The sequence below is a fragment of the Rosa rugosa genome, chromosome 6 (assembly GCF_958449725.1).
Source record: "Rosa rugosa chromosome 6, drRosRugo1.1, whole genome shotgun sequence".
Classification (NCBI taxonomy): Eukaryota; Viridiplantae; Streptophyta; class Magnoliopsida; order Rosales; family Rosaceae; genus Rosa; species Rosa rugosa.
Window position 1 is genome coordinate 26000632 of NC_084825.1, and position 25064 is coordinate 26025695.

Genomic DNA, 25064 nt, shown 5'->3' on the forward strand with positions numbered 1-25064 from the left:
CTGATATTTTCACCAAATCTCTCTCCACTGCTCAGTTCCATGGAATTCTTGGCAAGCTTGGCTCAATGAATCTCCTTGATCCAGCTTGAGGGGGAGTATTGGAAATAATTATGAGCTGTCTTGTCTTTAGCTACAAAAGAAGAAAAGAAGTGTGAAAGGGACATGAACTATTCCTTTTGCTTTCACTTTCACTTTTCTTTTTTCCTTTCACTTTTCACCTTGTCTCCTTCTTTTCCTTTTCCTTGTTTTATGGCTTTCCTTGTCTAGTTGTTCTTTAATTCTGTTTTGTCTTCCTCCATTTATAGGACCATATCTTGTACTCGTTCTATGAGATTAATATACAGAAAACATCATATGAAGTAATAGTAGAAACATTCCACAAATAGTTGTCTTTCATTTTCTTCATTATTTGTCTTTCATTTTCAACAGGATGCGCTTAAAGAGGCTGTTTATGATGCTGAGGACTTGCTGGAGGAGATCAAGACAGAAGTGTTGAAGGGGAAGCTCGAAGCCGAACCAGGGAGTAGCACAAGTAAGGTACGAAACCTCTTCCCTTCTTCTGACGCAACACTAAACACCAGGATAGAGGAAATTCTTGTGAGACTAGAGTTCATTGCAAAACAAAAAGATGTCCTTGATTTAAAAGTAGGTGCTCCACAGAGAGTGTCACAGGCTCCGCCTTCAACTTCTTTGGTGGAAGACTCTGGTGTATATGGAAGAGACGAGGAGAAGGAGAGATTGATTAGATTATTGCTATCGGACGATGCGACTGGCAATAAGATAAGTGTGATGCCAATTGTGGGCATGGGTGGGATCGGAAAGACCACTCTTGCTCAGCTCATATACAATGATGTTAGAGTGAAACAACAGTTTAACCTTCATGCATGGGTTTGTGTTTCGGACGAATTTAACATTCTTAGAATAACACAAACAATCTATGAGTGTGTAGTTTCGAGGACTTGTGATATTAGGAACCTAGATCTGCTTCAATCTGAACTGAAGGAGGTCTTGACAGGGAAGAAGTTCTTATTTGTTCTTGATGATGTGTGGAACCAAAATTATATGCATTGGGATTTTTTTAAGGCGTCCCTTTGAATCTGGAGGAGAGGGAAGTAAGATCATTGTCACAACACGCAACGAAGGTGTTGCATTTACGATGGGCAATTTTCAAACACATCGTCTAATGCAAATATCAGAGGAAGGTTGTTGGTTGCTGTTTGCGAAACATGCCTTTGGAAATGCAGATGATAGCATAGACTTAAATCTTGAAAGAATAGGAAGGAAAATTGTTAAAAAGTGTGAAGGCCTTCCCTTGGCTGCTAAATCACTTGGGGGTCTCTTACGCTCTAAATTAAATGTGGAGGAATGGGAAGATATACTGAACAGTGACATGTGGGAGTGGTCGCAAGAGGAAATTAAATAACATTATGCCAGCACTTTGGTTGAGCTATCGTCATTTGCCTTCACATCTCAAGTGTTGTTTTGCCTTTTGTTCTATATTTCCCAAGAGTTATATGTTTGAAAAATCAGAATTGGTTTTACTGTGGAAAGCAGGGGATCTCTTACAACCGAAAAGAAATAAGACGTTGGAAGAAGTTGGAGAACACTATTTCATTGAACTACTCTCAAGATCATTTTTCCAATTACGTAATGATGACAAGTCATATTTCATCATGCATGACCTTATCAACGATTTAGCGAAGTTTGTATCCAGAGACTTTTATGTTAGGTTGGAGGAGAGTGACTCATCAAACTTTGCGAGCAAGACTCGTCATTTTTCATTTATGAAGAAAGATTGCCATAGCTTGGAGAAATTTAAGGCTTTACATGGAGCTAAATATTTGCGCACCTTCCTACCATTGAAACAACAGAATTGGTATAGTTTAGAGCTGAGAATGTTGGATAAGTTGGTACTACATGATCTATTGCCAAAGCTACGATGTTTAAGATTCCTCAACTTATCAGGGTATGATATTTGGGAGTTACCTGATTCAATTAACAACTTGCAACATCTTAGGCATTTGGACATGTCTGACACTTGCATAAAAAAGTTGCCAGATTCATTGTGTACCCTGTACAATTTACAAACTCTGTTGTTGTCAAAATGTAATGCACTTGCTCAGTTGCCTGGTAATTTGGGAAGATTAATCAACTTGAGCCATCTTAATGTCGAAGGTACAAAGCTAGAAAAGATGCCACCAGATATGGGTAAATTAAAAGACCTAAGACTATTAAGTGACTTTGTGCTGGACAAACAAGCTCCAAGATTTCAAATTGTAGAGTTAAAGAAGCTTCAGCATCTGCGTGGAGCACTTCAAATTTCAGGTGTTTGCAATATTGTTCATGTTAGTGATGCTTTGGAGGTCAATATTATGAAGGACAAGAAGTATCTTAATGAACTAGTTTTGGAATGGGGATCAAGTATAACTGACAATTCACAAATAGATAGAGAAGTGCTCGAAAAGTTCCAACCTCATGCTAACCTGAAAAGGCTGTCAATCTATTATTATGGAGGCACAAGCTTTCCGGGTTGGTTAGGATATTATCCCTCATCTACTCTGATTTATCTTGGACTTTCCAACTGTGCAAATTGTTACTCCTTGCCATCACTGGGGCAGCTACCATCCCTTAGAGAGCTTCATATCAGGGAGCTAGATGCAGTGGTCTCTATAGGTCCTGAGTTTTATGGTGACAGCAGTTGTGAAATTAAACCATTCAGATCTCTACAAGTTTTGACATTCACTTTAATGACGGAGTGGCTAGAATGGTTTTTTGTTGGAGGTGAAGATCGAGGTGGGGTTTTTCCTAATCTTCTTGAGCTTCGTCTGGTGGCTTGTCCCAAGCTAACAGGGACATTAGTCTTAGACTACTTCCCAATGCTTGAGAGCCTAAATTTGTTTGGAACTGGTCTATCCCTTGGTAGTTCACAAGAATGTAACTGGCCTAAACCCTTATCATTCACCACATTGGATATGTCTATTTGCCCAAATATTGTGACTTTTCCCTATGGAAAGCTGCACGCGTCAAACTTGACAAAAATGAAAATAAGTGAATGTAAGAAGTTTAGTTCACTCCCAGAACAAATGCACAGCCTTCTCCCATCTCTTCAGTCTTTGTTGATATTTGATTGTCCAGAACTTGAATCATTTCCGGAAGGTGGGTTGCCATCAAAGTTACAATCACTTGGAATCTTTCGTTGCAAGAAACTCATTGCAAAGCGTATGGAGTGGGGTCTAAGAAGACTCACCTCTCTCACAGAGTTGTCGCTTGGCTTCGATGAATGTGAAGAAGTAGATTCATTTCCAGAGGAGGATCTGCTGCCCCCTACTCTTACTTATCTCCGCATCTACGGTCTTTTGAGCCTTAAGACCATGGAAGGTGGCAAAGGGTTCAGGCACCTCAGCTGTCTCGAAACCTTGGTGATTGAGAGATGCCCCGAGCTCCAGTGCTTGCCAGATGAAGGGTTGCCCAGTTCTCTTTCTCGTTTACAAATCTGGGATTGTCCTTTGCTAGAACAACGGTGCCACAGAGAGAATGGGGAAGACTGGCCTAAGATTGCTCACATCCCCAACATAGACATTATATAGTGAAGCTGGAATGACGTCCGATGGGTCGTAGTTCGACTCCTCTCCAAGGTTTGACCTGTTTGATCAATACTAGTATATTGTCATTGTAAATCTAAATCCCATTGAAGTTAGATAATCTGTCTGCCTAAATAATACTTGCCCTTGTTTTGCAGAGGGAGAAGATTTGAGAGGTTGCTCATGGAACAAAATACAAGTCAAAGAATGCAGTACAGTATAGTGTTATGAATCTAACTATCTAAGTATTGGTTCCCAGGTTTGAGTAGGAGTTATATTGTTAGAGTGGATACGCACCGTTTTAATTAGTCAAGTGACGTCGTTTTGTTGGTAGGGTGCTGCACACTGCACGTGTCTTGCTACTGCTCTATATAACCATTTGTAATCATAGTGAGAGGCATCAATGAAAAATCAGTCTTTATCTTCTTAGTTTCTTTATCTTTCTCTTAATTCCTTGCCTCTGCGATGTCATTCCATGGCTACGATCCCGGGGATCGTAACAACTGGTATCAGAGCCCGCAACTGGGCCTGTTTCCGGTGAGTCCGGCGGTGGGATCTCCGGCGCTTGTTACAGCACACATTTTTCTCACCCTCATGGTAGCCCTAGCTACCCACCTCCTCAATTTCCATTCCAACCAAGTTACCCACCTCCACCACCACCTTCCCAAACAATCATCAATGGGTATGTTTTTCCTCACCAATTTCCTTTTCCCAACCCAACATATATGTCCACCCGCCACCCTATTTGCTCACAAGCTCAATTTGTGGTTGAACCAGCCTACCCGGATTTTCGCTCATTTCAGCCTGAGTATGCCATGAATCCATCGATTCCAACATTTCAGTCACCATCAGTCCCCACCTTTTTACCCCATCTCCAATTTCCCAACCCATTTCCATCATTCGTAGTCGGATCTCCCACTACACCAACCACCACCATCGCAGCTTCGACACCTGCCTTCGGCTCAACTCTATCACAGCCTATGTTCAGCTCAACCCCATCTCAGTCCCTGTTTGGCTCTTCCTCGTCACCGACGCCAATTTTCGATATTCCAGAGCAGAATGAGGTGCTCAACTCCAAGCCCGCCGTCCCCGCCATCATGGACGAGCTCGAGAAGCTTCGCCAGCCTCTCTCCGTCACCGTGGCTGAGGAGGTCAGCCTCGCCTCACTGGGCCGGAATCGTGATGCAGAACGCGAACGCGACGATGTCGTCCCCTCCAAGGGCGTCGACCTTGTGGTCTTGGATGAGAACTTGACCGCCGTTCAGTTGCTCTAGGACTTGACCGACGAGGACACTGTGGATGAGAACGACGAGCCCGCTCCAATCCTAGTGGATGCGCTTGTCGACAACAACGAGCCTGACGACACCACTTATCGCCAATCTCCACCTCAAATTGGAGGAGCGTATTTTATGAGCTTGAGGTCAGTGGAGGTATTTGGTTCTCTATTTGATAATTGTGACTTTTGGAGAGCAGTTTCTACTTTGCTTTCGAAACATAGGGAGCATTACAATCATCTTTCCAAAGCTGTAAGTTACCGTCTTTCACAAGATGTCTGGGAGCATGATAGTGCATTCAATATACGGGGTGTTTGGACCCAAAATGAGCATTTTGGCCTGACAAGGCACGTCTTGGAGAAATTGAGCCAATGTCAGTGGCTCAAGCTATATATTGTCGACAAGTTTGAAATATATATATATAGAGGCTAAATAAAGCCTACTATGGAAGCATGAAAAGTCAACTATAGCACATTTTCCTACTTCGGCTAGGAGAAACCGAGCTAAACAGAAGGAGCGGCCGCCTGACCAAATGAACTTGAAATGAGCTGAAACTCTGCAGATCCATTCTAGACAGCCCAAGGATCATTTCTTATGAAGAGTGCCAGAGCTAGTTTTGAGTGGAAGGCCTTCAAACAATCAATCCAATTTTCTGCAGAAGCAAAACTGGAAAACTGGACCTGTAAGAGGTCCAGCAGCATTTCCGGCCCAAACACTATATGAAAAGCTCTGAAAATTTATCAGGGTGATCTACACTCATAGTGGAACATTTCTTATGAAGAAGTCACGGTCAAAAACTGAGTGCTTGATGGAGATAAAAATTGAAGGATAAGGGAGAAGAAAATGACTCAAACCTAACATTCCATTAAGTGTTTAAGTGCTCAAACCTAACATTCCATTAAGTGTTTAAGTGCTCAAACCTAACCCATTATGATTTGTTTTTAAGGCCAAATAGTGTTGCTTGGTAGCCTATAAATAGAGGCTACAACATAGAACCAATAACACCAATTCATACATCAAAACATCTCTAAGATGATCTAAGTTCTCTCTAGAGCAAACCTCTCTAAGAGCAACTCCTTTCCTTCTCTTTCTCTTATAGGTGATCACACTCCTAGTCCTAGTCTTCTCGGAAGCCGACTTTCAGTGCCACCAAACCCTCTGTCAACGTACTTCGGTCCTAGTCTCCTCGGGAGCCGATTGTAGTACCACGACCACAGACCAATTCAAACAACAAGACCAATTCATACATCAAAACATCTCTAAGATGATCTAAGTTCTCTCTAGAGCAAACCTCTCTAAGAGCAACTCCTCTCCTTCTCTTTCTCTTATCGGTGATCACACTCCTAGTCCTAGTCTTCTCGGAAGCCGACTTTCAGTGCCACCAAACCCTCTGTCAACGTGCTTCGGTCCTAGTCTCCTCGGGAGCCGACGGTAGTGCCGCGACCACAACGGTTACAGAACCAGCCAAGCAAGGGTAACGCCCTAGCAACCCAGCCAAGCTAAAGTCACGCTTTAGCAAGATCTCAACACTTCTCGGTGATGTCGCTCTGCTCAATCTACAATATTGAGTATCGATTGTGTGAACAAGAAGAAACTACAGCAAAGTCCTTACCACAAGGCACAAAGAATCCCGCGACGAGGTTGGTGCTCTCCTCGTCTACAATCGCTTGATAGAAGTCAGGTCAAGGGACACCCCCGACGACCGCACCCGAACGGTGCTGGCACGCCCGCGCAGAAAAGAGACTGTTGACCAGCTGCAACAAAATTGGAGCCAAACACGGGGCTATAGTCTTTTGTTCAATTTAGGGTGTGGGCTAACAAATTCGGCTTACTGGCAAATGAGTTTGCCTCTTGCTGCTTGGCTTGATAAAATTCAAAGGGATGCAGTTTTGCCTCAAGTGGCTCAGCTCAAGCTGCCTCAATTTTCCCTGAGCATCGAGAAACTTGTGCTCCTGGCTGGTGCTTTACAACCTGTTATTGATTTACTGAGTTCACCTTGTTTGGAAAGCCAAAGAGAAACTGCTCTATGACTTGATACACATTTACGCAAGCGTACGTATCATTGTCAAGATAGGGAAATATTATGCCCAAGTTTATCGTACCACGGGGATTAGTGGCTAACCCACAATCCTTGGGTGGTCGGAACTAAAGTCATTAAGCAAACAAAATAAAAATAAAGTGAATAAAAAGGCTAATCTAAGGCACCAAGCCTTAGCAATGCTCGGCTTTGGTTTTCACCAAAGCCTAATCAAAACTAAGAGCCTAGTGGTGGATATGCACAAATGAGTCGAAATTTGTAGGGGGTTTTGAATTGGGAATCAACTAAATTAAACGCAACCGAAAAGTAAACTAAACAACTAATTAACGAACTAGAAAATTAAATTTGGGTTTTCAAATTAATGGGAACATGGGAGTGTCGGGTGATTCACACTAACTATCTTGCAAATATCAATGCCAATTTTACAAATGCATGCATTTCCTATATGTGTCAAGTCCCGTATCTAGTACCGGTTAAGGCTACTAAACCAATTATCCTTTCGGTGTATCGATTATGCCGGTTAGGGCCACAATCAACTCTCTAATTTGGGCATTACGCCGGTTAAGGCCGCAATATCCAAAATTAGAGGCCTAGAGTGCAAGATAATAGAGACCCAAGCAAGCTTAGCTACAATTAAGCTAGCTTGCTTGGGTCTCTATTATCAACACTTAAATCCTAGATGCAACAAGACCAATAAGTTGTCAATTTATCAATCCATTCATCACAATTGCCCACAACATAATTTCAAAGGGTGACAAAGCCTAGAAACATGCTTCTAAGGACCAATAAATTCGGATTTAAAGCATACACAATGGAAATTGCATTTATTAAAATTAAAGCATCAATATTTATACAAGATGAGTTAGGGCTTCACAACCCTAACTCCCAAAATTGAACTACTCACTATCCATAGTTAAATACATCATCAATAGCAAATAAAATTATGGAATAGATAATAAGGAAGAGAGGGGAGAGTTAGCTTGGTCACTCCTAGCTATGAGCTAGTATGAACCAAGCAATTTCTTCACCCAGCTACCCAAAATAGAGGTGTGGTGCTCTTGATGATGATTCCCTTGAAGCTTGAGTGAGAAATCCTCCAAATACCCACAAGAAAAATAAAGAAAATAAGAGAAATGGAAGGGGAGGAGTGGAAGGGCAGCAGCCCTCCCAAGGCTGCTGTGCGGCGCTCTATCTGTTGTAGGTTGTGAGGAAGAGAGCTATAAATATAGTCTGGTGACTGCGTTGGTCTCTTGAGTGAGGATAGGATAGAGACACGTGGGCGGTGATGATTGGAGGAAAAGAAATGGATAAGTCGTGCACGTGATGGACTGCTCCCTTCCATTTAATTAAACCTTAGTTTAATTAAGAAATGGTGGAGCTGCATGAACAAAAGAGAACAGATGCTTACTTAATTAAGCAATGCTTAATTGATTAAGCTGCTCCATTTCTTTCATTGTTTATTATTATTATGTTTTTTTTTTCTTCTTCCAATCACACAGCACATCCGAATGCCTCATTTTGAAATAATCGGATTCTTCTTCCTTGCTCATGTTGACTATGGTTGACCCGCGCCACAATTTCATCTTTTTCTCGGAAAATCTATTTTGCTCCAATTTTGCACATTTTTGTATCGGTTTCCGCAATTCCGCTTATTTCCTACAAGTAAATAAAAATGGATTACTTACATAATAATTGACTTGAAGATTAGCTTAATTCTAGTGTTTTAAATATGATTACACGTATATAAATGCGTGTAATCACTCTATTACTTGGTCAGTTAGTTACTGCTGATTTAGATTCTAAGGCACACATTGTTCAAAAGAGTGCGGTACAACCATCAATTAAGATGCTCCAGGCACCTGATTCACAAGTCAGGGTGATGTCGGCCTTTGCAATTGGGAGGTTGGCACTAGACACAAATAACCAAGCTGGCATTGCTCATTATGGTCGCATAGTGCCTCTAGTCAAGTTACTTAATTCGAAAAATGAATCTCTGCAAAACAATGTTGCATTTGCTCTATATGGTCTTGCAGATAAGGAGGACAACATTGTAGCTCTTATTACATTTGGAATTGTTCAGAATTTTGAAGATGGAGAATTCCTTGTTGAGCGAACTAAGGATTGTGTTGGAAAGACATTGCAACGATTAGAGGGGAAGATTTCTGGACGAGTATCGAACAATCTATTATATCTGATGCGGGTTACTGATAAGGCTGTTCAAAGTCGAGTGGCTTTGGCTTTTGCTCATCTTTGTAAGCTTGGTGATCCGCATGTCATTTTCATTGAACATAAAGGAATGTTGTTGGGGCTTCTTGAGTCCAAAAGTCCGAAGCAGCAACATGATGGTTCATTGGCCCTGCACAAATTGGCTACAAAAGCCACTCCACTCTCTCTTGATGTGCTTGTGGAATCTCTCACGACGGTAGCCCAAGCTTTGTGCACTGGACTACATATAATTTTGGCTTACACGTTTTATCAGCACTGTTCTATGTTTGTGGAAGCTTCTATAATTTTGCGGTATTTTTCTCTTCTAGATTCTTCATTGGATAGTGTTGATTTCAGGTCTGCAATGCTCAATTTTATTCATTACTGGGTTTGCCTTGTTCATGCACTAGACTATTTACTCATGACCTATTCTGTCCATGCACTCTCTCTCCCTGTGGCTACAATGTTTCTCACAGATGTTACTGGAGGTAACCCCTATCTATTTGACGTGGCTGTACTTCATTTCCTTTGCCAAACTAAAGCTATCTGCCACCCAAGGAGGTTTTTTGTTGATGAAGTTATTGACTTTCTCAAAAGCAATTTAAAGTTATCTTTTCAGAGGTACTATTTTGATCCACTTCGTCCAAGATATAATTGTGGGTGCTTTGTGACTAATATGCACAAGTTTTTTCAATACATGGTGGGACATATTCATAAGGATGAGCTTTTCATGGCAACATGCTCTTCCACTTTTTATACTCCATTCCATGCACTTGTGAGGAAACTGTTTCTCTTATCACCTATGGTAGCTGTCCATTCATTACAACTGCTTTTGGCTGACATATTGCGAGAAGATGCACAGTTTATCCTTAGAATTATGATGGTTCTCTCTATGAATGAGCTGATGTTATTGAACTCGAAGAAACAAGGCCTTGAAATTGGTGAGTGTCCATTAGAAGCAATGTGGTTGTCTGTAGACGTTATTGAGCTGCATATGAATTTTCTTGAAAACCATATGAAGCTAGATGAGAAGTGCTTGGGATATGTTATGTCTGCCTTGGATGCACCTTATACAATGCAGAAGTTGGGATTCAATTTCAATTATCAGAATTTGCTTCAGTTGCTCTCATCTTATGTTAGTGGGTTTGCTATGGGAGAAGAATTTAGAAGTGATATATTTTACATGCAACCTGCTGGACTTGGTAAGAAAATGTGCAGACTTGGACATAGGAAAGCACATAATTTTTGCAGTTTAAGTGATGATGCACATACACTAGGCTTGCTGATAATTAACAGAGCTAGTGCATTTCTTCTGCTCAGAGTCACACAAATTGTCCAAATTACCAGAGCAGCGAACATTTGTCTTGAGCATTGCACAATTTTTCTTGAGAAAAGAGGTATAGAGAATGTGCACAAATGGGGTTGGTACAAACTCCGAATTGTAGCAAATGCTATTGTGGGAGTTGATTACTTTTTTCAAGCTGCAACTCTAAAAGAATTCAGACAAGAGGATGTAGGAAATGGTATTCCACTAGTCTTTTCACCTAGTATACAAGACAATGAAGAAGTTGGTGGACTTACTGTAAATGATGAAGATGTGAGAGCTGGTGTTGTTTTACATGATGATGGAATGATGATTGTGGAAGATGATATTACTGATGGGGACAAGGAACCTACTATTCCATTGCTTTGGAATATGTTTGTTTATTTGCAGCTGCCTCTTTTGGTCAAGAGAACAACATTAGCTGATGGAACATGCAAAATTCAGGAAACTATGGATGGCTCCATTAATGCTGATTCCCCTCCAATATTTTTAGGCTTTCTTGATCAAGCTCTAATCATGATTTTGTACTCCTTGTGGTTGATTAGAGCCTGGCACAAGAGCATGGATTACTTGCCATTTGAAGACTTTGATTATCCAACAACACCTAGGTACATATACGTTTTTCTTGGCTTTGGGGTTACTCTCTGTGCGATCACATGTTCAGGACCTATTGTTGTAGACACTGCCAATGGTTGTGGGTTTCAAATGACATCTTGCAGCGGTGCCCAGATTGTGTTTCAGAATGTGAAACTTAAGGACACGTTTGTTTAAAGGGGGATGGATTGTTATGAATCTAACTATCTAAGTATTGGTTCCCAGGTTTGAGTAGGAGTTATATTGTTAGAGTGGATACGCACCGTTTTAATTAGTCAAGTGACGTCGTTTTGTTGGTAGGGTGCTGCACACTGCACGTGTCTTGCTACTGCTCTATATAACCATTTGTAATCATAGTGAGAGGCATCAATGAAAAATCAGTCTTTATCTTCTTAGTTTCTTTATCTTTCTCTTAATTCCTTGCCTCTGCGATGTCGTTCCATGGCTACGATCCCGGGGATCGTAACATATAGATGCAGCAAGTGTGCCTCAAATTAATGCTATGTTTATTAGCAGGTGCAGTATTGTTTGAACTGGCCTTTTTGTCATTCGTGAATATTTTTTTTTTCTCTTTTAATTTAAAGATGATCAAAGGGTTTCATTCCTGCCCCCATGGTGACTCATTCGTGAATATTTCAATTCAAAGATTTTTTAATAGGGTTTTTGTCCATTTACCCCATTTTTAGAGATTTTTTTCCCACTTACCCCATTAAGTTTTTTTAATTCCTTCTTACCCAAAACACTCTAAGGAGTAAGGAGGTCTTCCCTAATACCCCATTAAGATTTTTTTTTTTGTTTTAAATTTTTTTTTAATACCATTTTACCCTCACTCCTTTGAAACTTAGAGAGAGAGAGAGAGAAAATGGAAGAGAGAGAAACCATAGGAGACTTCACCGGAGCTCGGTCACTGGCCGCCGGAGTCCGGTCACCGGCAGCCGGAATCGGGCCAACTTTTGCCGGATTTCGGTCATTGGTCGCCGGAATCCGGTCACCAGCCGCCGCCCACCAGAATTTGCTGAAAATCTCACCCGAAAGGTTTTTTTTGCCCCCAATAGACATATATTGCCCCCCAATAGACGTCTATTGCCCCGATAGTCTATTGCCCCCCAATAGACGACTATCAACCATGTATTGCCCCCCAATAGATGACTATCAGCCATGTATTGCCCCCCAATAGACGCCTATTGCCCCCCAATAGACGTTTCGATTACCGAAATGAGAACTAATTTTTCTAAAATTACACAAATAAAACTTTGATTAAAGAAAAAACGAGGAGATTACATTAATTTAAAAATGTCTATTGCCCCCCAATAGACGTCTATTGCCTCCTAAAAAAAATCTCCTTAAATTTAAACAAATAAAACTTTGATTACAAAAGAAAAACAAGGAGATTACATCAATTCAAAACGTCTATTGCCTCCCAATAAACCTTTAACAGACTTCTATTGCTCCAATAGAACCTTTTTTTCTTTTTTCTTTTTTTCTTTCCTTTTAGGCCTGGTTATGAGCAGTGTGATTCTTTGACTTTGCCATTTCTGCGATTCAAAAATTAAAGAGAAAAAATAAACAATTAGAAGAGGAAACGAAACAGAGAGTAAGAATAAGCAGAGATAGAGATCAGATTAGAGCTAGAGAGAGGGAGGCAGAACGAACCGAAAAGAGAGTACGACGCTCCAGCTCTCTCACTCGCCGACACCAAACTCACCGCCACCTCGTCCTCGGCAGCGATCGTCTCCGGCAGCAACTCGAATGCATCGACGACAGCATCGCGGCGAGGCGACGTAGAGCACCTTGTAGATCTCCGCGTCAACCCGATCCATAATCCTTCCACATCTTCATCATCACCGGTTGCCGCGGCGTCGTCGGATCTCCGTCCTTGAGCACACTCACTGGATCTTCTAGTTAACAGCAGCCTCACTCCAATCGAAGAAGAAGACGACAAGGGAGCAGAGGAAAACAGAGGAGCCAAGCGCGATTGGGCAACTGAGACGCTCGAGGCCGGAGAAGCTTTGAAAAGCACTATGACGATTAGCAAATTAGGGTTTGATGAGGGATTCAAAGGCCGGAGCTGCCATGGCAGGCAGAGAGAGAGAGAGAGAGATCGGTGTACTGGGGAGGATGAGAGATAGTGGCATGAAGTAATATATTAATTAAATTGAGGGCAAATTTGTCATTTCAATATAAATTGGGTTAGTGGGAATAAAAATCTCTTGCTGGGGTAAGTGGGATAATTTTGGCTCATTTTGGTGCTTTTGGTCAAGGACCCTTTTTAATATTTGAGAGATATTTTGGTAAAAGAAATATTATGTTTTGGTTGACATACTCTCTTCTCTTAGTAATAATATAGATAACAGTTGATATGAAAGTAAGAGAGAGCCTCTAATGAATATCACTATCATGAGGACTAGTTAAGGACTTTTGCTTAATGGTTATTAGATCCATTTTTCGATTACATTTTAGCAATTCAACCGTTAGATGTTTAGATATTCATGAGAATATCACTTTTACAAATTTTCAACTAAATTGAAAATCGTTAAGTATTAAAAGAAGAAAATGAGAAGAGCCCAAATTGAAACTAGTGCTTTACTTGTAATCAACTTCTCACACAGAGATTAACCTGCAACAGCAAGCAAAGAAATGCAAGGCAGAAGTGGAGGACAATTAGCTCCATCTAATCTAAACTGTACAAGTAAGTTCTAACCTTCCTCTTAGCAATTATTGATAAATCCAAATTTGTCTGTTGATCTAATACGTTCAACTTCTATTTTAAGAAAAAAGAGTAGCTCATATTACTTGTTTCTAGTCTTTGTCGAGAAAGAGTTCTACTACGATAGATTTAGAATTACTGATACATTATTATTAATTCTCTGAAAAAAAAATGCAATATTGCAGTAATTCCAGTTATTTGTCTGATACTGAAGCACCATTTTTTGAAAAATGCAACACTCATAATGTTCTCCTGAAATGCTCATAGAAGAAATTGACATACTTCAGCATTCCTGTCCATCATGAAGTTCTAATTGTTACGATTATGTGAAGTTACGAAAATTAAGCTCCAATAATATCAGAGCTCCTAGGGTTTTCGACAGAAGTTTGGGGAGGTGAATTTTTTATTGGCGGCGCTTGTCCGGTGGCGCCCCAACGTCGGTGAGGGCCAACGGCTTCGCCGGTGATTGGAGGAGGTTGCTACCGGACAGGTGTGTGATGGGTTGGTGGTGGAGGACGCAAGGCGGCTGGGTTTTCTTACCCCTATTTTGGGTGGCGGCGGCTGGGCTCCTCAGGATGTTTCACGCAAGATCTGGAGGCGGGATCGATGATCTCTGGTATCGAATCTGGGCGGATATGGCTGTGATAGGCGGGACGTGGCTGTGCAGATGGATGTTGGGTGGGTTAGGCGGGGTGTGGCTGTGCAGAGGGTTTTTGGGAGGTGGTTCGATGGCGGAGGGTTGGGAGGTTGTAGCTTTATTGCTTCTCGGTTTCATTATAGTGTCCATTGATACCGGCGCCAATCCAGCAGTGAGTGATCTTGGTAGTTTGGCGGTGGTTCATCTTGGCAGTTCTATGGATTCCGGTGGTATTTCTTTGCTTTTTAGTGCTATTTCAGTTTTTGGTTTAGGTTTTTGGCTTAGTCTAATAAGTCCCTACTCTTTCGAGCTAGGGTTTTGGAGTCTTGGTATCGTAGGTGTGTCGTATTATTCCCAGGAATTCAATTTACCTTTTTGTGGTCAAAGTAATGGGGAGAAGCTCCTGCACATGGTCTGGTGGTTTTGGGTCATGGTGTTGAAGGGAGTATCTTTCCTCTTGAGGTTGGCTGTGAGGATGTATTTTGTCTCCTTGGTTAGTATGGATGAAGTGTCGTTGATATGGCGTTATGTCCGGGGACTACATGTTTTACTCTCGGTGTTTTCTTGTTGTCAATGTGGTAGTGACTTGCTCTTGCACGTGGTCTGGTTGGATTAGGACACGGTGTTGATGAAGGGGAAGTGGCTGTGTGTAATGTTGGCTGCAGAGATTTATCGTGACTCTCGGAAGTTGTCTTATGCTGTAGCCCGAGTTGAGGGGCGATTGGTTTGGTTAGGGGTTGGGCCATTTTGGCTCATGGATGTCATCGTGGATGACAGACCCGTAACTGAGGGTGTTCTTAGGGAGGAGAGTGGAGAACTTATGTCCACCACCAGTCATTCCCGTTTTATGTAATCGTGTTATTCTGGAATAAAATGTTTCTTTCATTCTCAAAAAAAAAAAAAAAAAAAAAAAAAAAAAAAAAGAAATTCTAATTGTTACACCCCTTCAAAATTACATAAATACAAGAGCTTTCAGCTGGACCGTATCCGGGTTAGTAAGTAATGAATATTTATGGTAAAGGAAGCAGGACGGCAGGGCGGCAGGCTATCTTATAGAACTCTTGAATTATAACTCATGAATGGAATTACCGGTCCATGTAAATGTATGCAGTATGCCTTATGCCCTATTGTTCATTGAGTGCAGGCTAGTGTTACTTTTGGTTTGCAATGCTCATAGAGAAGGATTTCTCCTCGTTATTAGATAGTTATAGAGAAGGTTTATTTTATTTTATTTTATTTATTTATAATTTTTTTATTTGGATGTTGATTTTGATTTGGTTACTTACGTACTCTCTCTTTTCATAACTTCGTATCCATCAGTTCTCCAAGCATGTATGCCAAGAGATTTATTTGTGCCGAATTGTCGCAAACAGAAATACATGATATATGAACCCTACCCGCCTAGACTAAGATGTGACGACATGCTCATCAGATTAACATACATCAGTCAAAGAGGATATTTTGAGACTGATCCACCTGGCGTTAAGTATCAATTTGATACACCACAGGTTACATATGAATCAAAGATTTGGATCAACTTCTACTCTGATGATAAACGACGAAAGAGCCTAGAGGACTTGTATATATGTAAACCTTATGCTCATGGATGTCGATCGACGATGAAGTCCTGGATGATATTGTGGAAACAATATCGGTTGCTGCAGTTCTTGACGGTGCCGTCTGCCTTCCCCAGTTGACTATTGATTTGACCATTTCGAACATCATTGCTACTGCAGTTGGTAGTTTCGATGATCATGATGATATCCTCTCTTGTAGCCGTGTACGAAAATCGTGGGCTGAGTTTAGAGCACTCAAATGCCTCCATTATGTGCTGTTTGTTTGGAGGATTTTGAAGAAGGTGGTTTTGACGATAAGTTAATTACTCGTTTGCCCTGCTTTCATTATTTTCATGGACGTTGCACTACCCGGTAGGTGAAGACCCATCACACTTGTCCGCTATGCCGACATCAACTGATGCCAACCCTGAATGATGAAAGTGCTGGCCCTCATGATATGAGCAAATAAATGCGACATTTATAATATTAAAACCCTATATTTCGCTAAGTTATTTCCTTTAATTTGCTAAAGCGTGACTTTAGCTTCGCTGGGTTGCGAGGGCGTTACCCTTGCTTCGCTGGTAGTAACGGTGGCGGTTGCGCTCGCAGTCGGCTCGCTGGGAGACTGGGACTGGAAGTACGGTCGCCGGGTTGGTGTGGTGATGATGACAGTCGGCTCTTGGAGAGACTGGGACTGGCGCGCGGTCACCGGGTTTCAACGAGGTTGAAGGTTTGCTCCGGGGAGGCTTTGTAATCGCTGGGATTGATTGATTTGAGAGAGGTCTCTGTATCGTCTTTAGCCTCTATATATAGGCTACTGCAGATTCTCCTTCCAAATAGGCATGCAATACTATATTTTAGGCCACAGTTATTGGCCTTGAATCAAATCAAAACTCTTAATAGTTTTGATATCTATCGTAGGCGATAATTAATAATTATTTTCCTCTGTCGTAGCTAGAATGTAGGCAAGGTTAATTGCCTCTTGGAGTCCCGGACGTAATCTTCATCTTGGATGCGGTAGGATATGCACGTATCTTAATTGCCTTCGCGACGACTCCGTAGCATAGTGGTATGCAGGAATATATACCCCTTGTTTATTGCAATCAAGCATGATTGTAACTTACTCAAACTGCTCCACCTTCATGAAACCTTAATTGCATGGCAGACTTGCTCGCTTGCATGTGATTAGCTGGTGAATGATGGCCCACCTTAATTGCATATATATCCTTTGCCACACTGCGAGGTATCTTCGCGAGGACTCCTTCTACAGTCTTTAATTATGTATATATATGTGTACTCCCACATAATCTTAGCCATGCAGCTTACCTTGTAGACATATATTCCTTGTTACTTGTGCCATGCTTCACGTATCCCTTCCTTAATTAAATCATGCATGAGCCATATCATATACATATATGTTCCATCATCAAGCATGATTGCATGGAAGTATATACTGTACGTGCATGCCATTAATTGCATGGGCAGCCATAATTATTGATTGTGAAGGCTAGTGAAGGGTAATTGTATCCTTCCTTCTTGCACAGTACTTGGCAATCAAGCAAACAAATCACCACTAATTATCAAATCTCTTGATAATTACTAGTGAATCAAGGAATATTCAGATTTGCTTCAAGATTGCTTGGCCTCCAAGTAGGCTTTATTTAGCCTCTAAACAATATATTCCGAGCTTGCCGAAAATATATAGCTTGGGCCACGGATATTGGCCCGGTTTTCCTCGAGTCCCCCTTGTCGGGAAAAAATGTTATTTTGGGTTCAAACAGAAATAATGGAGAAGAGATAGTGAGCTAGACATTTTCCTACTCCGGCTAAGAGAAAGTGAGCTAGACAAGAAAGGAGGGGTAGCCGCCTGACCAAACGAACTCCGAATGAGTTGAAACCTTCCAGTTTCATCCTAGACATCCCAAGGATCATTTGTTATGAAGAGTGTCAGAGCTAGTTTTGAGTGGAAAGCCTTCAAACAGTCAGTCCAATTTTCTGCAGAAGCAAAACTGGAAAACTGGACCTGTAAGGAGTCCAGCAGCGTTTCCGGCCCAAACACATGGAATTAAGCTCTGAAATTTGACCAGGATGATCTACACTCATAGAGGAACATTTGATATGAAGAAATCGGAGGCCCATTCTGAAGTCTTGGTGAAGAAATAATTGAATGAATAAAGGGGCAGAAACTGACCTAAAACCAGCTCAACATTCATCATGTTCATGTCTCCTACCCACATGAAGAAAGCTAGATGCTTTTCTCTTTTTCCTTGGATATATTTTTCTACTCCAATCTCTTTAATAGATCATCATCTTTTCCATATTTTACAAACCACTTCCATACTCCACTTTCATTATTTTTCTTCCATTCATCATTTCACTCTTCTTTTTCTTCCCTATATAAACACCTTCTCCTCTGACTCTCAAACACCAATTCCTTCATCCATTTCATCTTCTTTGTCTCACCATCTCCTCTCCATTCTCTAGTTCTTAGTTTCATTCCTTTTCATTCTCTAGTCTTCTAGTTCTGCATTTTTAAGCAAAGAGGAGAAGAAGAAGAATCTGTGAGCAATCCTAGCCGCCATCGTTCCACCTTGTGCTGTGATAGTGAAGCCTTGCTTTCAAGATTCAAGATCAACGTCTCAAGCTCTTCATCATCCACTCCCTTCACGGTGAAATTCAATCTCTTTCCTTGTAACTTCTTTTGGTTTTCTTTGTTTGGATTTGTAGAACTATGAATTGTAGTTAACAAATAACGTTTAGGGCAAAGTTTAAAACCCGTCTTTATGTTTGAATAAAAGTTGAAAATTATGGTTGGTTTCTATGTTGCTTATGTGAGATTGCTTAATTGATTTTGCATTATAGAAAGCTTTTATATGTTTATGTTCTTTGGTGGCCAACTTAGGATATGTGCATGTAATTGGAGCTCGATTTAGGTAAACAATTCACCTAATAGTTTTGTGAACCTATTTAAAGGCTTTGGACAAAAGTCGAGATCAATTAAGAAGGATTGCAAATAGATGAACTTTTTCATACTAGGTTGTGCACTTTGGTTGACATCCTTTCTTTGTTCTTCATGCATTGAATGTGTTTTTGATTAGCTAGCTTTCTAGACTATGATTGCATGTTCAATAGGATCGATTTAGGTGCTTTCACTTAGATCAATTATTCAAGGAAAGTAAAATATGGGAAATTGTTTGCTTATTAACGTTTCACATTGTCAACTTCTTTTTCATGACATTAAATAACCAACTATAAGAATTGTAACCGAATTTCTTGCATATGGTTGTGGTTTTGATCTTTGTTCCTTACGTTCCACCATTGTAAATGTGTTTTTACATTCTCTTTATTTCATTTAATTTTAATTCCGATTCTATAATCATAAAACCCCCTTATTTGTGTGTTCACTTGTATATATTTTTATTCTTTTTATTATTTTTGTAAATAATACTTTATTATTTTAATTTTTTATTTGTTTACACAATTACAGGTGTACCCTCAATCCTCGGTTTGAACGATCCCTATTTACCATATGCTAACGATGACATTTTACAGGGTTAAATTCCGTGCTACTTTTAGCGTGTCACCTGACTCATGATATTTGTTGAACATTATATATATATATACATGCCTGTTCCAAAGCGGATGTCCGCACTATCGCTAAAGTGTGGGAACGTCGATCTTCTGCAATGTTTCAGGCTGCGATGGTGGCGCGAATCAGGCCGGACAGAGGCCGGAGGCATCCAGACCTCTTCTGGGCAGCGATCGAGGTTATAGGTTTCTGGGCAGCGACCTCACCTGCAACTGCCGGTTCTGGCCAGCACTGCAACCACATTTCTAGCGACTCCACCCAACTACAGATCGGTCCGTCCGACCCCTGGGCTCCGTTCGGCAAGCGGCGCTACGCCGTCGCGGCCTGAGTGGGGCTGCAGCGTCGACGTTCGCTCTTTGGAACGGCTTCGTGTGTGTCTGTGTGTGTGTATATATATATATATATATATATATATAATATTTATCCAGAGCAAGGCCTCGCTCTGAAATTAAAGTACGAGGTTAGAGTTTATGGTCACTTTTTGGTCTCATATTCATATCTCGACCGTTCAGTTTTTAGGTACTAATATATAAATTATCTCTGCAAAATTTCAGCCAAATTGATGATCTTTAAGATATCTAACTCACTTAAACCAATGGACGAACTGAATTTGTCCAACCTGAACCGTATTATCTAAGGTAGTTATCAATGCTTTAACGACCATCAATTTGGCTGAAATTTTGCAGAGATGATCTACACATTAGTACCTAAAAACTGAACGGTTGAGATGTGAATATGCGACCGAAAAGTGACCCTAAACTCTAAAAACGCCCTTTAATTTTAGAGCGATCGAGGCCTCGCTCTGGATAGGATATGTATATTTATTTATTTGCCTTGCGGTTTTGATTCATATATTTTGGAATCTTACTATTGTCCATGGCAATTGACAGCGGTACCATAACTCTTTGCCACTTCTGGTGTCCGGAGCTTTGATAAAATTTTATTATTTACCATGTTCACGAAGTTAGTGATTATGCTTTTTTGACTGTGGTCACACATCAAGCTGTGAAAATCAAATGATAACAATAGTTATTTTTACTTTATATATGTACATCTGGATTTTCCGTATAGGCATTTGATTATGAAGGCTGTATGCCGGAAGAGTCAGATTTGTAAACCAGCTAATTAGAGTGCTACAGGTGAAACTAGCTCTTGATGTTCGCACAAAGGGAATTCCAGATATAGGGACGTCTCTATCTGGCATTTGTTTACATTGTTGATTCTTGATGTGCTGATTAATGTCATCTCTTATCCGTTCTAGTATGCCCTCATAACATTGACGAATAAGGGACTACAGCATAACATAGTTATTTATGTTCTGTCACCGAATTCACTTCACGTTTAATTTTTCCTGCTTATAGTCTGCTACTGATAATTATATATATGCACCTGACTGTAATTGATTGATTGTCTGATATGTTTTGCAGTGATGAAGAACCCTGCTAATCTAGCGAAGTATCAAGCAAATTGTAAGGTGGCTCCTTTAATATCTACAATTGCCAAGATGATGAGCAAATTTGGTAAACCAAACTGAAAGTTTCCGACTTGTCATGATGTTTTTGGGAGATGAATGAGATGGTGTTTTGACGTAGTGCTATATAAGATAGTTTCATGTGCAGTAATTATCCTCGGTAAAATTTTATCAGTCTACCGGAGGGTTAAATGTTTTCAGATTCCCCTTTTTTTTTTTTAGGTTGAGTTTCTTACCGAAACATCTCATACATTTGAGAGCATTATCTAGCTAATTATGCATGCATGATATTTTCCTTTGGATTCTTGATACAATATGGTCAAAAGAGAGGTCTGTTACGGTAGCCTGAAGATTTCTTGCCTTGAGAAGCAAACAACATGGTCCGTCAAGCACTGCCTTGAACGTGAAATCTGTTTGCTGAAAGTCTGAATTAAGCGTTGTTTGACCAGTGCTTGTATAAACTTTGCCACCAAACACCAACGGCGCCCTAGTAGAAGGAGAAACTCTTTCAATATGCGTCTACTTCAACTTATTGGGGTACTTGTTTTCTGGCAATATAGAATATGGCTTCTTTTTCTATATAACAAGCACTAAACTGTAATTAATCACCGGAACAAACAATTACCAATGTCATTACAACCAGCAATGTGATCCATGGACATTGCAGTGCCCAGTGTGATCTGCATGGACGGTGAAGCGTTAGAATGTCGCATGTGTGAATCAGCAGTGTCGATGGAGCCACTACCGCTGCTTCAGTGAGTCCGATCTTCATCCGAGCTCAATTAGAAGCTGCTTCCTCTTCCAATTCTTTACATTCAACTCTTTCATGAGATTCATTTAAGCCTATCCCATAGGCAAAGTCAAGTTCGTGCCTACATTCCAAGTTTCCACTACATCTACTAATGCTTTTAAAGGAAATGCATTGAGCTCACAATCTTCCACCCCCAGCAACAACAACCCAACTAATTATAGGATCATCAATGACCTGCTGAAAGAACTCTTATGTCTGTCCTAGTTCGCATGCACAATGTAGATATATCGGTTGGATCTGGCCGTTTGCTAAAGATAGAAACATGTTCGACTTCTAGATGGAGAACAAGACTTCTTAAATCAGAATTCAGTGAAGATAAATGAAATGTTCTAACAAAGGGAAGAACAAGTTTCTAGTGAATCGTATGTAACATCTGCTTCTCCAAGACAAATGAAAGTTTCAATTAATCACAAAGCACTAAAAAGAAGAAAAAGCCAAGTATATGTACAACTAAGGTTCAAAGCCTACAACTTGAGAAGACATCAAATAAATTCTTTATTATTGAATTGGCAGTTTATCTTCACATGAATAAATCTATCTATTCATTACAGTGCATCTGAAATTATTAGCTCATGAGGTGATGTATCCATTGCTCAACAATTGCGGGAGACCCATACCACGGTCTTAAGATATCATCTGAACCAACTGGTGAGTGGTAAACACCATCTATGCTAATATTGAGTGCACCCTCCAGATGAGCTGATACTTCTGGTACAACTCCATCACCCCAAACATCTGCCTGCCCACAAACCTGAGAAATATGGTATGCATTATGAGAATTGGTCTGCAACCATAAGGCTCAGCTTACATAATATGTATGACAAGGGCATAACTAGAAAACAATAAGTGCCATAATAATAACAATCAATGGATTCTAAATGACATTGAATCATGTTATTTTAATTTGTAGTAACTGCTTAAATGATGAGACAATTGGGTTTTACCTGCTTGTACCCTTGCCCCACGAAGCGTGCACGCAAAGTGGGTGTGGTTGATGTTGAAGTGCTCACATCATTTATAACAGCAACCTCTGATGAGTGTTCTAAACTCTCTATTGGAATTGCAGAATCAACACTTTCACTTGAGTTGCCAAATAAGCGAGCACCTTGGAGATACCTGTATTTTACATATTTATGGCCCATTTAGATCCGTGCAGTTTGCATTCAAGCCACTATTGAATTCTAGATGCAAATAAAAAAGTAAGTGCACTCATATTCTTTGATGGTGTCTTACATTGTCTGTGACTCTGTGAGGTCTACCACAATCAAGATCTCAAGAGTGTTGCTTATTGATTCTTACCAATACAAAAAAAGAAAAGAAAAAAAATATATATATATATATATCTATATATGTGTGTGTGTGTGTATTTTGTTAGTGCCATTCATAGGTGTGGTGTACTGTTCAACATATCTAGTTTATATAATGCTGCAAGATCTTCTGATGGAGCAGTAGCTATGAATACAGACTACTACAATGTATACTACAGCAGTAGCCAATTCATTTACCCAAAAGTAGAGATGGTTTCATAAAGTATATCCATTCATATAAGAACACAAGCAAATCTGAGAGGACCAAACAGGAACAATTTGAGTTTTACCTCCCAGCGATACATACATATTTCAGTTCAGGAGTGTAAACAGCTTTTGAGCAATTCTTTTCAACATAATACAGGAGTCCCCTTGTTTGATCAATAACCCCTGACACACCTTTTGGAGGTGGTCTGCACAGAATATAGGTGACAATTATACGTCAGGAAGAAATTTGAATTAAGCTTTTGTCGATGGAAACACATAAGATAATATAACATATTATCAGTAAGCAAGCAGCCCTCAAAGACACGGTCAGAGGGATCCAGAATTCTTAGCAAGAACTTATCATGAAAAAATTTAATAACCTACTGGTGGGGGGTTCCAAGAGTCAATAACAGGGAAATATCTGATTTCCCATATTCTTCCATGTAGAGACGTGCAAGCCATCCTCCTGCTGAATGTCCAACTAGGGATAAAGGTCCACCTAAAATGAAAAACAAAAAATAAAAGGAATTCAAGGGTTTTAGATCTCTGAGAAATGAAGCAAATAAAACCATTATCGTTGATGGAGAATGCTAATGAATGCTAATGTACAATGACAGAGGACGGCAAGGAAGGACAGACCACATGAATTAAATGGTTGAAATCTAATGGTGTGTAAAAGAACAAGAATTTCTCATGGCTTTTAGGAGTACATTATCTACAAAGAGTGCAAAAGTTCAATCTGTAGGTCAGTTGGTCTACTAAAGCACGGTTCATTTTTCCACTAACAAGGTCTAATTGTGACAGTAAATATATGATGCCTTCTACCTTAGAAAATGCTGCTAAAGTATATCTTTGCATCGCAAAATCTGGTAACACCTATTACTATTGGTACAAGCCACAAGCCTACAAAACACAAACGTGCTAAAGCTAGTTATCTTCAAAGCTGTGCCTGGGAATTCCTCAATTTTAATATCAAGCAAGATGTGGTATCACAATAAGAGGTTGACAGATAAGGAACTAATCATCTTTTAGCATCTTCTGAGTAGTCTAGAAGAACATGGTTTACTCATTTCTGAATAATGTAAAATCTACATTTCTTGAATTTTGAAAATTAGTAATGCCAATAAATTACAGAGGGGATATAGCTAGATGAACCTTGTGCTAGCTCCTTTGCCTCTTTTACAGCCTCATCCATCCTCTTCAAATACCTGCCAAATCATACCAAGCTAAAATTCAACTCATCCTACTATAATGTCATCAAAACCCAAAAGGGTACTCATTAAAACACACCAATCAAGCACAGGACGAGGACTGAGAGTTCCCCGCCAGTAATTCGGGTCCACCAAACCGGCTGCATTCCTCAGCCAATCAATTCTTGCCACCTTAGCAACCACTGTGGACACTCCATACCCTCTCAATGTAATCTCCAACTTCTTGTAGTCAGCTGAGTTGTTCCCCAAACCCTGAAATCAAACAAACAAACAAACACACATCAGAAGCTGAAGCTATGTATCAAATGCCAAAAACCCAAGTGCATACTAATTCAAGTTTTCTATAAAAACTGAAGGCAAAAATACAGATGAGCTTAACTGGAAGAAGAACAGCTGGTCTGTATGATGATGATGGGTCTTGAGAAAATGCAGAAGTGGAGTAGGCCAAGGGTTTCAATGGTGATAGAAGCATAGCCATCACCATACTTAAAACACCATAAGAAACAGGGGAAGGTGAAGCCAATGGCTTTTGTAGTTTCGTATTTGGGTGAG

The 25064-nt window shown here is 40.3% G+C and overlaps 1 protein-coding gene and 1 pseudogene across 1 annotated transcript; one reads left to right on the plus strand and one right to left on the minus strand.

Annotated features, from left to right (window-relative positions):
* Window positions 1–434: 434 nt before the first annotated feature.
* LOC133715973 (putative disease resistance protein At3g14460) lies at window positions 435–3593 on the plus strand (annotated as a pseudogene).
* An 18671-nt stretch (window positions 3594–22264) lies between these two features.
* Window positions 22265–25026, minus strand: LOC133715237 (uncharacterized). The gene is made up of 7 exons (XM_062141656.1): window positions 24892–25026; window positions 24592–24764; window positions 24457–24509; window positions 23686–23800; window positions 23385–23507; window positions 22732–22903; window positions 22265–22538 (listed from the first exon to the last, which is right to left on the minus strand). Exons 1-7 carry the CDS (start codon window positions 24994–24996, stop codon window positions 22353–22355), a joined length of 927 nt encoding a protein of 308 aa, XP_061997640.1. The 5' UTR covers window positions 24997–25026; the 3' UTR covers window positions 22265–22352.
* Between the last annotated feature and the right edge of the window lie 38 nt (window positions 25027–25064).